Source organism: Megalops cyprinoides, chromosome 8 (genome assembly GCF_013368585.1).
Source record: "Megalops cyprinoides isolate fMegCyp1 chromosome 8, fMegCyp1.pri, whole genome shotgun sequence".
NCBI lineage: Eukaryota > Metazoa > Chordata > Actinopteri > Elopiformes > Megalopidae > Megalops > Megalops cyprinoides.
In genome coordinates, this window is record NC_050590.1 from 11,327,221 (window position 1) to 11,339,819 (window position 12,599).

Below are 12,599 nucleotides of genomic sequence, written 5' to 3' on the forward strand. Positions count from 1 at the left end.
ACCGGTTTGATTGCTAATTAAGTGCTAATTTTAAATGGTCATCAAATATTTAAATCCCACATAAGAAGAGAGTTTGAACTTACTACAACCTTATTGATGAAGTAAATTCTCTTCAGTACACCAAAGAAATTGGTCCACTATATTATCAATATATATATATATATATATAAATATATATATATATATATATATATATAAACAGTTTATGTAAATTTACATCAACAACTGGCTACTTAAAATGAGGCCAAAAAATTACCATTGTACATTTAAATGTTGTTTCCAGCATTCTCCATTTTACTGTGACCAATTGGTTAAGACAGAAAAGGCTACCAAAGTAACTAGTCAGCTAACTTTAGCTAACAGTTAACTTGTCAACTCACTTGTGTCTCATTGCTAGGTCACCACAACAAAACTCCAAATTCTTCCATAGCAGCTTCCCAGTGGCACAGTTAATTCAGCTAGTTATTTTGCTTCTCATTTTTATACAAATTGATTAGGGCACTTACATGACTCATTCAGTTTTTTAAATATGATTCTGTGTCCTGGCCATGTTGGCCCAGGATTTTGTTATTGGGAGACAGCTTCCAGTAGCACTGAAGGGAACTCTCTGTCATGTGGCCACTCACTGGCATAATCACCCTGATTTGTAATCCAGCAACAGAGTACTTATGCAGGGTTGTGTAAGTTATATGTGTCCACTCTTCTTTATACACATAGTAGTCTCACCTTAACTGACATTTATAAAACCCTGAAGCAATAACTTACGTACTGTAGCTAGCTAATAGTGACACTGTTAGTAGACGTAGACAAGTAACCTTTAAACCTCTGAATGGGAAACTGGGTAGACTCAGAATCATAGTTGCACACCCACTTCCCTGACAATCCTCAGGTCACTCAAAGTGATTTATTGGTACACACAGGCCCCTGGAGCAAAAGCTAGCCTGAATTTTATTATAAGAATTACACAAAGCCTTTTAAGTTAGTTTCTTCCAAAATCCTGAGTATCAGCATCCCAGCTAAGAGAAACAGCAGTTGCAAACAAATAAAAATCACGGTAAGCCTCCTGACAAAATGCCATCTTCCCATCCAGACTGCATCCATCTAGTCCCAACTACTCCGTCATATTAAAACTTGCCGCTACAGGTTTGTATTTTCTCTCCCTCTATTCAGGTCAGTGGGTCACGTTTATAAGCTTATCTGGAAAGGGAGACTGCCTCTAGCTGCATAATGACATTGCAGCACGTGCCAAATAAAACTCACAACAAAAGTGTGTGTGTTTGTGAGGAGTGTGTGTGGCACCACAACAAGATGCTATGAAGCATGTGGGACTGGCACAACAGGACTGAACACCCTTCTAGCACTGGCCCTAGTAAAGAAGCCAATCTCCTGAAGACACCAGATGAGACCAATGCCACTGAAATGAAAGTGTCAATCTGTCCCGACCAAATTTTTCAAATAATTGTATTTTCCCAGCACATGTCTTGACCAAAATATTTGCTATTAAATAAAACAAAGAGTTAACATAAACCTAATCAATACAATATGTTTTAACATAAATAACTCATTTTATTTTCTCACTTTGGCAATGAAGAACGATGAAATTGGGTTTTGTCTTATTTTATGGTATTTATTGGCTTCCATAAGACAAGATACACAGGTCTCTGTGGCTACCAATCCTGCCTCCTTGCCTTGTGAAAGCATCTTTAATGCATTAAAACAGTGGTAATATTGGAAATACTGTAAGCACATTTTGCAGGGTGTTCATTGTCTGGTATGTGGCTGTGGCTCTCGTAGGACGTTGAAAGATAAGCAACGCCAGAATGCACTATTTCTGTTATCTTGCGAGACGGTTAATTAAGTTCGAGGTTGCTGAGTGTTCTTCAAGTAGGAAAACAGTCGGCTGGAGTTCGAAAAGCAAGAAAGCAATAAAAAGCTCAGTTCTAACCCATTTTCAGAGTTTCATATAACAAGTAAATTATAGAACAATTTCATTTAAAATGCGGATTTTTATCACGGAAGTCATCTACTGCCTAAGTCATCTACTGAAGTCGATTGCTGCCAACTCCTGTATTTACACAACAGTAGCGTGCTTCCAAAAACAGCCGGTGATTGTTATGATAAAGGGGTGACCCCGCGAGGCTGGCCGATGCCCCCCTCTGCTCTCTCTGTACACAACCTCGCGACCCCTGGCACGGCCCGAGTAAACATAGTCTGCACGCAATGCCGAGACTGTGGCACAAATCATTAACCCATAGTGCTTTCCACTCGCACTGGAAATGCTATGAGGGGTGGTCACTGGCGTTTTAATTATTTTTGTCAAGAGCGTTTGCAAGGAAAGGATAGCTCTCTCTCTCCAAGGGTTTTTTTTTTCATGAGTCAGCAACAATGATGCGCCCTGGCTCCGTCGTGTCTGAAAAGACGAGCGGTGACAAAGACGAATAGTCGATAGAGATATGCGCACGCAACCATTCAGGGCAGAGTGCATTTGGTTCGCAGACGTTCTCGAATCAGTGAATGCAAGGTGATGTCATTCCGTCCACCCAACAGGGTCTTTGTGAAATTTTTTTGCTGGCACGCCAATCGCTAATTTGCGTGTTTCATTTTTGTATAATACGGCAGGAGAGCCGTTAACCAAAGTTACTGTTATTATTTTTCTGATCTGATTCTCGTGCTCTCAGGTTTTCTCTCTGACTCTTTACCTTATGCATTAACTATGTTGCCTTGTGCGTATGTATCAATCAATCATCTACAGCTTCACCATTTCTGCCAGTAATTTGACTTCACTGTGGCAACTGAAGACTGGCAAAATTGTTTTACAGTCTCTTTTGTCTTGCTTCGTCTTATTCTCCCTTTGGTGCTTCTGTGCCTGAGAGAGATTCTCATTTTTGAAAAAAAAAAAATCTTCAATATTTCCCCCATCTCTTTAACATTGATACAGCAGATGAAAAGAATTGATTTTCATTCAGGGGACCCCTGCACTGTTTTTTTTTTATCTCTGGTGTCAGCATCTGCCTGGGGGTAGCCTCAGGTAGGGAATGTCAGTGCATATGAGGTGATCGTGGGTCATGGGCATTGTATCCTGACGTGGAGCCCCATATAATCCTATTAAGCCTGGTCTGATCAGAGCACACGCAAGGGTGATAGAATTCAGACAACAACCCTGTTGGTCTCAGTAGGTCCTCTCGCACCCTTTCATTCAGTTCCAGAATGAGAGCAAGGAATGCACCTCACCCCTTTTAAGTCCTGAAGGCCCTCTTCGGAAACTTCTGACATTCGGGGCAGAACACTGGACTACAACAGTTAGCATGTCAGGTGGAAAGCTGCAGTTGAGCTCTTGAAAAGGATGTTTCATTTTGCTACAATAACAATTTCAGGTGTGATGTGGATTCCTGATAGTGTAACAGGTAAAACTGCACAGAGTATTGTAAGCCATCACCACAGACATTACAATATAGCTGGATAGCAAATACATGACACTACTAAAATAAAAATGATATTTTTTTAAGGTAAAAATTATCTTATGAGTTCCTTATGCACATTATCATATCATTTGTGACATCCTTTTCCAGAATGACAAACAATGTAACATTTTCACTTCTGAGTGTGTACAGTGAGTTAAAATGTGGGGCTCACTCTCCTCTCTCCCACTGTATGTTTCTGATCAGATGCAGATGGTTTGTTTCACTAATGTTCAGACATCACTCTTCTGAACCTACTGAATACAGTCACAGGTATGTGTTTGAAAAAAAAAATGAAAACATGAATGATCTAAGTGGTGTAGCCACCCCCACAGTTTAGGAGAAAAAATAAACTCAAACTCTTTGTGTGTGCAAGGCCGACCCTCTAGCCCAACAGATAAACACACACACCTGGTGGGACGGTAAGTGATGTGCACACTAGGCCATTGCATGCTCAAACTTAAGCTGCCTTCACAGTCATTTGACTTCCATTCATCTTGTGCAGGCGACACAAAAGATTCCTTTGGAGACAAGTGCTAAAGGCAAAGCATTTTTTAAGTAGCACAGTTATTGTGTGTGTCCATGTGTGTCCTGTCTGTGGTCTAAGGAAATGCTGATGATAATATGAACCATTCCATATGTGTTTACACGCATAACTTAAATACAATGTTTAAAGTTGCAGCCTAAATTATAAACCCAATTCTTGCAAAAGTTGCAACAGGCATTAGTTAAAAGCAAACTACCCTAAAATCAGTATGAATTAAAAAATGACTATGGAGGGGCTGTCTACTCTACATACAAGACAGTTCAACCTCAAGCCACAAAAAAGACATAGCCTATAGCTCAGGCTTTTCAGACTTTGTTCATCAGCATAAGGAATATCTGCTTGGAATTGTCCCAGCTGTTTTTTTTTTTCCAGGTCCCACAACCGAATGTGGAAAAATACTTATAAAAGTACTCTTTACCAGAAAATGTGCAAGCATTTTACATTATAAAGACAAACATGCAGACGGGTACGCACAGAACAATTCTATAGGGGAGACATGAATGTGTTTTCTCCCTTAATTCTGCATTAGGTACCAGACATGGGTGTCGCTGCACCCAAACAGGGGAGAATCGCCTTGTTGTTAATTTAAACATTGTGCAGCCGCTAGCGAACTTTTGAAGTCTAGGCGACAGATCGCCTGACTCTAAAGCCCAAGAACATGAACATTTACAGTAGCTCCGTGCCCAAGAAAAATCCTCACGTCCCGCTTTGCTCTGCGAACCTAGGACCCTTTTACTCTTTCCAGGGACTGCAGTCGCCTTCGCGTGACTGACCAAGCAGATTTAGGATTGTCTTGAAGAGCTAGCCCACGCCCTCTGGGTAGCAAAAGCTCCGCTTTCTCACGCAATCGCCAAGACCAGAGACACACTGCACGGTGGGGCATGCCGGGTTAGCGATAGAGTAAGAGCTAAATTATGCTCTAATACGACATAGCCACAAGTATTCAGTAATCTAGTTAGGATAGTTTTGTTCGATTTAGAGCCGGAACAAAACGCTTTGGCGTATTTACTGTCTTTATGCGTGTGCAGTGAAACGCACAGAACTTTAAGGAGCGTCTGATACTGATCTTGAGCACAGCATGAAAGCGCACGAAATGATGGAGAAGGTATTTGTATCTCGGAATCAAATTCCTTTGTCCAAAGAGAAGAGAGGGATCCTTTCGGGGTACAATAATAAAAGTAGCAATGAGATACCATTACTATTTTTAAATCTTGCAGACGCCTGTTGCATCTGGCGTGACGTTAGCGTAACTCAACATTTGGTATATCCTTTGAAACAGGTGTGGATTTACTATGGCAATTCAGGTTAAATACCTGAGTGCAGCAGTATCATCTCACCTGCGATCTGAACCCAACACCTTACAGTTACACTTAAAACCCTCGAGCCTAAGGTACATCACATAACCATTCGGTACTTTCCTGCAAGCGATAACTGTATAAATGGAGAAGTACTGGTGTATATAGCCTACATTAGTGATTTATTTCTCTATTAGTGAATTAATTCCCTGACTTTGCTTCACTTGAATTGAATAAACCCCATGTTCCAATGTTAATACAACATCATAATAACCACATAAACAGCTTTCACGGAGAAGGTGGATGCAGGGGTGTGACATATGCACCACCTGTGGGGAGTGAAATTAATCGCCTGGTTATTAGTAGCCTAATGCCAAATACGATACTTTGCCCAGTGTGAGGCAACAGCAGTGGTTGGACCCCTGAATACGAACGCACCCCAAAATTCTAGTCTGCAGTGCTGCTGGGCAGATTTAACAGGAAGTCAAGCAAATCTACTCCATATAAGTTTCCTCTGCGACTTTTGTCAAATATTTCTCCATTTCAGGCAATATTTTATTTTCAGATGTAGACAGAAAGGGTGCAATGAACTTAGTTGTCCTTTCACCCCTTCATTGTTGACAGATAATTCCCCAGCATCCCTAACCGGAGGGAGGGCGGGAGGAAGATCTGCCGTGGCAAAAGCGCTCTCACGCAACTTGGCCAATCTTTAACCCGAGCGCTAACAGGTGCATGCACGCGATGGTGTTTGACTGCTTTATCATGACTCCACCACCTTGCGATAACTCTTGCTCATTTTGGGTGTTACCACAATCGTGGAAACTGTATCTGAACGTGTATTTTAAGAATTTATTTGATACTCTTAACCGAATGAAATCTTAGAGAGTGTAGCAGATGTTTTTTTTTTTCCACAGTAATTGGTTTTGTATATGTTTCATCCCAAAAACTAGGCTATACTACAATTTATACTTTTCGCAACATCAGTGTATAGATCGAATGAATTTAGGTAAAGCACAATATGTATTGCTATTCCACAATATGTATTATTGTAGCCTACATATGGCGTTTTTTTTTCTTTCCGCTGACACTGTGAGATATATCAAGCTGTCAAAGGCGAGTCCCATCATCAAAAAACACTTCGGGGCTTGAAGTTCTCCCTCCTCCAGCTTACACCTTTGCACGCGAGCGAAACACTTCTCGAACACGAAAGTAACTTGCCAACATTATATTTACATTCTAAATAAAACCTTGACAAACCTTTAAATCCGTTTTACTTAGTTCTAGTTTTGACTGACGAAATTTGATGAACATCTGTTTTTTTTTTTTTTTTGGAGGGGGGGGGGGGGGTTTCCCGGCGATTTCAGGAGTTTATTTTTATACCATAATTAACCAGATTCAATTTATATTTCCGTGCCGATTCAATAGACTATCAACACAGAACAATTTTCTTTCTTATTGCTGATTATGTATAGTTTAGGTAATACTTTAAATGCACACGTAAATGCAAATACATAAAGATTTAATTTATTGTTTGGTATATAACAGAAAAGAAAGCCTAAAACATTCCAATCGCACTGAGAGCATATTCACATCACTGACGCTTCAGAATTACTGAATTGTGTAATAGTGTTAGTAAACTTTGAACCAAAAGAATTATATTAAAAAATGTGGCGGAACAGTCATACTTGTAATAGATGATAACTGTGGATGTAATAATGTAGGTTTATTTAACATTGTTGCATTGATTATGCACTCTCCGACAGGAATGTTTTCTAGTTTTTAATGGATTAGTGAATCTTCAAGGTAAATACACATATAATATACATTGCAATCGATTCAGATTTGAGCCAATTTGCCTGAAAGCAACATTTCAGTTGCCAGTATTGTGCAGTTGGAATGCATATCAGAATATATACGCAATTAATAGTTGTATTATTCCTTTTGCACTTCCTTTGCTCCAATCCGGCCTGACATCTATATTTCGTTTAACATAAACATCATTTTCCTTAAATGAACGAAATACCATATGGGATATACATGTGAACATTTTTATTAATCGCCTTGGCACAGGTTGTATCAGTGTTATTATTATTATTATTATTATTATTATTATTATTACTACATCAAGCGGATTATATCGCGCATAATAAAGCAAATTAATAATAAAGCCTGGTGGATGAAAAACAGGATGGATTTGCTATTTAAGTTTCACAACTCTTTACATTTTTAATACTTCTCTACCCTTTAATTATCTCTTGACGTTATTTGCAGCTAGCTTGTGAATACAGTGAAGATTTTTTTTAAGTTGAATCTACTGAAATGAAAACAGGATTAGATAGCTATATAACCAACTTTAGTTTTTATCTGCATGCAAGATTTGTGATAATAACTGAAGTTATCGATTTACTGACTCAATAACTCTAATTTATTGAACTTTATTCAAATTGTTGATACAGTACTGTTGGTTAAACATCAAAATAAGTTAAATATACGTTAAACAGAAATTTTAGTAAAAAGGTATGTTACATGAACATAACATGCTTAAATCAATGTATTATAATCTTATTAACGATAATTGTATTCGATCAGTTAAATTACGTTACTCTGACAAGTTGTTGTTTGTATTGGGTGCGTATTTTTTTCTTTCATGATGCCTGTTCTGTTCCGTCTTGACCTCAGACAATCCCCTGCTGCACCGCTGAACTCCCAAATAGTGAAAACGAGAACTTCCTACGTCATTCTCCCGCTGGCCAATAGAGTGGGGGAGCGCTCTATAAAGCAAACGTCCAGCGCATCATTAGAGGACTCCAGGAGTTTGGAAGGAAAACACGCGAGTAAATCGTCTCCAAAACAGCTCGCTCCTTCGGGTAACTACAGCCCAGAATCAGAATTCTGATAATAATTTTGGACAACTCTTCGCATTCGGACCGCAAAGCTTATTTCATGTTTTAAGGTAATCCTACCACATTGTCGTTTATGAGTGTGTAACCAACAGTTTTTAAGGATAGCGGCGTAAAACTAAGCATATTGAAACTGATTATCTAGGTTTATTAAGCAAATGAAAGCGGCATATGTTGGGCATGGACTGAGAAACTTCATGTTATATCAGTCACAACACTCTTTTCATATTGAGGCTAGCACTGGAAAAAAATGGTCCGCATGTGTGCAAATATAAAGTTACCAAAATTTGTGTTTGCATTGTCGAGGGGTTGACGTTTATGTCTAGACATCAATGCGTTGTATGCTTGGAAAAACTGCCCGTTTCGCTTCACAAGATGCCAGCCAGTGTTAATTTCCAATACCTACACTAGGTGTTACAAGTGTGCGTTCAAGGATTGGTTCAGTCCACATGTTTTTTTTTTAATACATAATGTATTAAAGTAGTTCTGCAACTCAGGAACATCAGGTTTACATGAATGTAATTAACGTAATTTAATTCTTGCTGAAAGAATGTCCAGGCAAGGATTCAGACAGGAGATGGTGCTTTATTCAGATTTTAATCCAGAGTTTTTTTTATTATCATTAAAACATTTTAATCATTTTTTTTTCCTCTTAACAGTCATTCCCAAAGAGACACGACTCCTTCTTCTCTCAACTGAAACAGAAAGAAAAGTACATCATTTCAAAATGGCACTGATGAATCTGCCGATAGTAGGGCCCATCTCTGTGTCTGAGGGCTTAGTGGCCATAGTAACAGTGTGTGTGGCATACTTGCTACTGAGGCTTTGGCAGAATGAGATTCCAGAGGGGCTGCGGCGGCTTCCAGGACCAAAGCCGCTCCCTGTCATTGGAAACGTGCTGGAAGTGGGTACCAAGCCACACCTGAGCCTGAGCGCCATGAGCGAGCGGTACGGCCCCGTCTTCCAGATACAGATCGGCATGCGGCCCGTGGTGGTTCTGAGCGGGACTGATACCGTGCGACAGGCGCTTATTAAGCAAGGGGAGGAATTCGCTGGCCGGCCAGACCTCTACAGCTTCCGCTTCATCAATGATGGCAAGAGTCTAGCCTTCAGCACTGACCAGGCTGGGGTATGGCGTACACGCCGTAAGTTGGCTTTGAGTGCCCTGCGCTCCTTCTCGACCATCGCGGGCAGCAGCTCAGACTATTCTTGTGTGCTGGAGGAGCACGTCTCTAAGGAGGGCGAGTACCTGGTGAAACAACTCAGCACTGTCATGGATGCCGCCGGGAGCTTCGACCCCTTCCGCCACATCGTGGTCTCAGTTGCCAACGTTATCTGCGGCATGTGCTTCGGCCGGCGCTACAGCCATGATGACCAGGAGCTGGTGAGCCTGGTGAACATGAGCGACGAGTTCGGGCAGGTGGTGGGCAGCGGCAACCCCGCGGACTTCATCCCTTTCCTGCGCTTCCTGCCCAGCCGCACCATGAAAGCCTTCCTGGACATCAACACTCGCTTCAATGCCTTTGTGCAGAAGATTGTCAAAGAGCACTACAATTCCTATGACAAGGTCAGTCTGGAGATGGTACTTTATGCTTTATGCATTTTCTCTTTTTTCCCCTCCGCATTGTATTCCACTTTATACCCTGGTAGTCATGGTGTTATTTCTGACTTCCGATCCAGAACAACATCCGGGACATCACAGATTCCCTGATTGATCACTGTGAGGACAGGAAACTGGACGAGAACTCAAATACCCAAGTCTCCGATGAAAAAATCGTTGGCATTGTTAATGACCTCTTTGGAGCTGGTGCGTGAAAATACTCATTTTCATATTAATTGCTTTAGCCATAATGCTGCTTTTGTGATATGAAATTACTGGTTTGCGCATTTTATACAATTCACACATAAGAAGTGTCTGGCTGATTACTGCTAAGCACATTTTAAGTGCCACTTTAATTGTCTTTCTACAGGGTTTGACACCATCAGCACTGCTTTGTCATGGTCAGTCATGTATTTGGTTGCATACCCTGAGATTCAGGAGAAACTTCATCAAGAATTGAGTAAGTAAAAATGTTGGCTAATTCCAGTGAACATTACGATATTCAGATGAAATGCCATTCTATTGAGTGAACTTCTTCTCATGGCTAACATAACATATTACATCCTTGAATTTCATCATAGCCAAATTCAGGCAGTGGAGGAAACTGAAGTGACCACATTCCACATTATGTCTCTCATTGACTGAATTATGTTGTGTGTTCATGGGCACATTTTCCTACTTCTCCACTGTCCACAGGGGAAAATGTAGGAATGGATCGCACTCCACGTCTCTCTGACAAATCTAGTCTACCCCTCCTTGAGTCTTTCATCCTGGAGCTCCTTCGCCACTCCTCCTTTCTGCCCTTCACCATCCCCCACTGGTGAGACACCTGGACTCAAAATACACATCCTCACACTCATACAACTGAAGCTGCTCAATGTGTTGCTGCCTTTTTTGTTGACAGCAGCCTTCAAAGAGAATATATTATGGAAGTCAGTATCCCATCTCAGATAGAAATATAAATACAAGGATGAAGTGGCAGACAGGAAAATGTGACAAGATGAGTCAATTAATAATTTTTCTTTCTTTGTAGCACCACTAAAGACACATCATTAAATGGATTCTTCATTCCTAAAGACACTTGTGTCTTCATCAACCAATGGCAGGTCAACCATGACCCGTAAGTGTCATTTATTGATCTTAAATGAACATCAGGATCAGTCAACAAATACACACTTCATGGAATATGAGGGTATTTTTATTCTGCACAATTTTAAAAGCATTCATTTATATACATTACCAACGAATGGTCCTTTTAAACAACAGAAGCTTATAGGGTCCCTTTATAACTACATAAAATTGTTACTGGTGCTCCCTGTTTACCTGGCAGTTCTTCACTTAAATCATGCGTTTCTCTTGTTTTTCTGCAGTAAAATGTGGAAAGAGCCCTCTACTTTCAGCCCAGAGCGCTTCCTGAATGCTGATGGCAGGAGCGTCAACAAGCTGGAGGCAGAGAAAGTGCTAGTGTTCGGCCTGGGCAAGCGGCGCTGCATTGGGGAGGCCATCGGGCGTGCCGAGGTCTTCCTCTTCCTGGGCATCCTGCTCCAGAGGATGCGCTTCCATGACCTGCCTGGGCATCCGCTCGACATGACGCCCGAGTACGGGCTCACCATGAAGCACAAGCGGTGCCAGCTGCGTGCCAGCCTGCGGGTGCGATAGTGGGACAGAACACCCAGCTTCCCTGTTCCTGCCTCACAGTGCATTGACTCTTAGCTGTCCCCAAACATTGGTTAAACATTAGTGCAGAAAATTCTAATGGAGAACTGTCTCGTATCTAGAGTCAAGCACCATGTTTTGTTCTGTCCTCCATTCTCTTAATGAGGAATGAGTCCCAGTCTGCTTTAAGGAAGACTGGTAAAGTGGCATTGGCCATTAATTGCATATATAATGGAGAATTATATAAGTAATGCTAATTTAGCAACCCTCAGGGAATACTGGACATTTTCAAATTTGCAGAAATCAGTCTGCTGCTGTACATATTTTTGTGCTCCACAAAATCTTATTTCTGTACCCACACTAAACCATTCCTCGTTCTATGGTGCATATTCCATTTCTGAACACATAAATACTAATCCAGGACTGTTAAAGTAGGGCTATGGTAAGGGTATAATTGCAAGGAAATGGGAAGAAATGTATCAATAGTTTTTTTTAAGAAGTCAAACCGAATGTATCAATGGTACACCATAGGATTCCAAAGTTTAAACAACAATAATTCCTTTAAATGGCAGAATTTAACAAAGAAATTGAGCCCCTATATTTTATGTGCTTTTTTGCAGACTGATATCACATCAATGCATTCTGATATTACTGAAAGATTCACTCTATCTTTTAAATAAACAACTAATTCTGCTGAGTCGTGGGGATAACCACTGAAGCTATTTTACTATGGATGGCTTTAATCCCAAAATGTGACATGCTTTTATCAATATATTAATAGTGAAGAACTGTGAGTAGATTTATCTGTGTGTAGATTTAACCTATGTTATTGATATTTGTTCATAAAACTTTTAAAAGAGGGACTGTAAAATTCACCAGGATACCTTAAGATTTAGTGGCTGTAATAATTTGCGAGAATTAGAATTATTATTTTTTTCTGTTTGTCCAAGTCTTATTAATTTGTATTCAGTCAAATTTAGAACTGCAGTAATGAAGGACTTTTATAACATTAATGTGAAAAACAAACACAAGCTATTTTGTAAACAATATGTTAATAATGTTGATATAGCTATTTATCAATTTTGTATAATTTAATGTAATCCATGCTTTTTGGTTGTTAGCTAAAATGTATCTCTGTGAGAT

The 12,599-nt window shown here is 40.2% G+C and overlaps 1 protein-coding gene across 1 annotated transcript; it reads left to right on the forward strand.

Moving 5' to 3' along the window:
• Positions 1-8,116: 8,116 nt before the first annotated feature.
• On the forward strand, positions 8,117-11,844 carry LOC118781722 (cytochrome P450 1A1-like). The gene is made up of 7 exons (XM_036534733.1): positions 8,117-8,253; positions 8,860-9,767; positions 9,881-10,007; positions 10,171-10,260; positions 10,497-10,620; positions 10,834-10,920; positions 11,171-11,844. The coding sequence occupies exons 2-7, from the start codon at positions 8,928-8,930 to the stop codon at positions 11,457-11,459; spliced, it is 1,557 nt and encodes a 518-aa protein (XP_036390626.1). The 5' UTR covers positions 8,117-8,253; positions 8,860-8,927; the 3' UTR covers positions 11,460-11,844.
• The last annotated feature ends 755 nt before the right edge of the window (positions 11,845-12,599 follow it).

What these genes read in the sequence shown, in the direction of transcription:
- LOC118781722 (XM_036534733.1), top strand. Translation starts at nt 8,928, where the DNA reads ATGGCACTGATGAATCTGCCGATAGTAGGGCCCATCTCTGTGTCTGAG. An exon ending in GAAACTTCATCAAGAATTGA is followed by an intron (nt 10,261 to 10,496) that starts GTAAGTAAAAAT and finishes CACTGTCCACAG; the next exon opens with GGGAAAATGTAGGAATGGAT. An exon ending in TGGCAGGTCAACCATGACCC is followed by an intron (nt 10,921 to 11,170) that starts GTAAGTGTCATT and finishes GTTTTTCTGCAG; the next exon opens with TAAAATGTGGAAAGAGCCCT.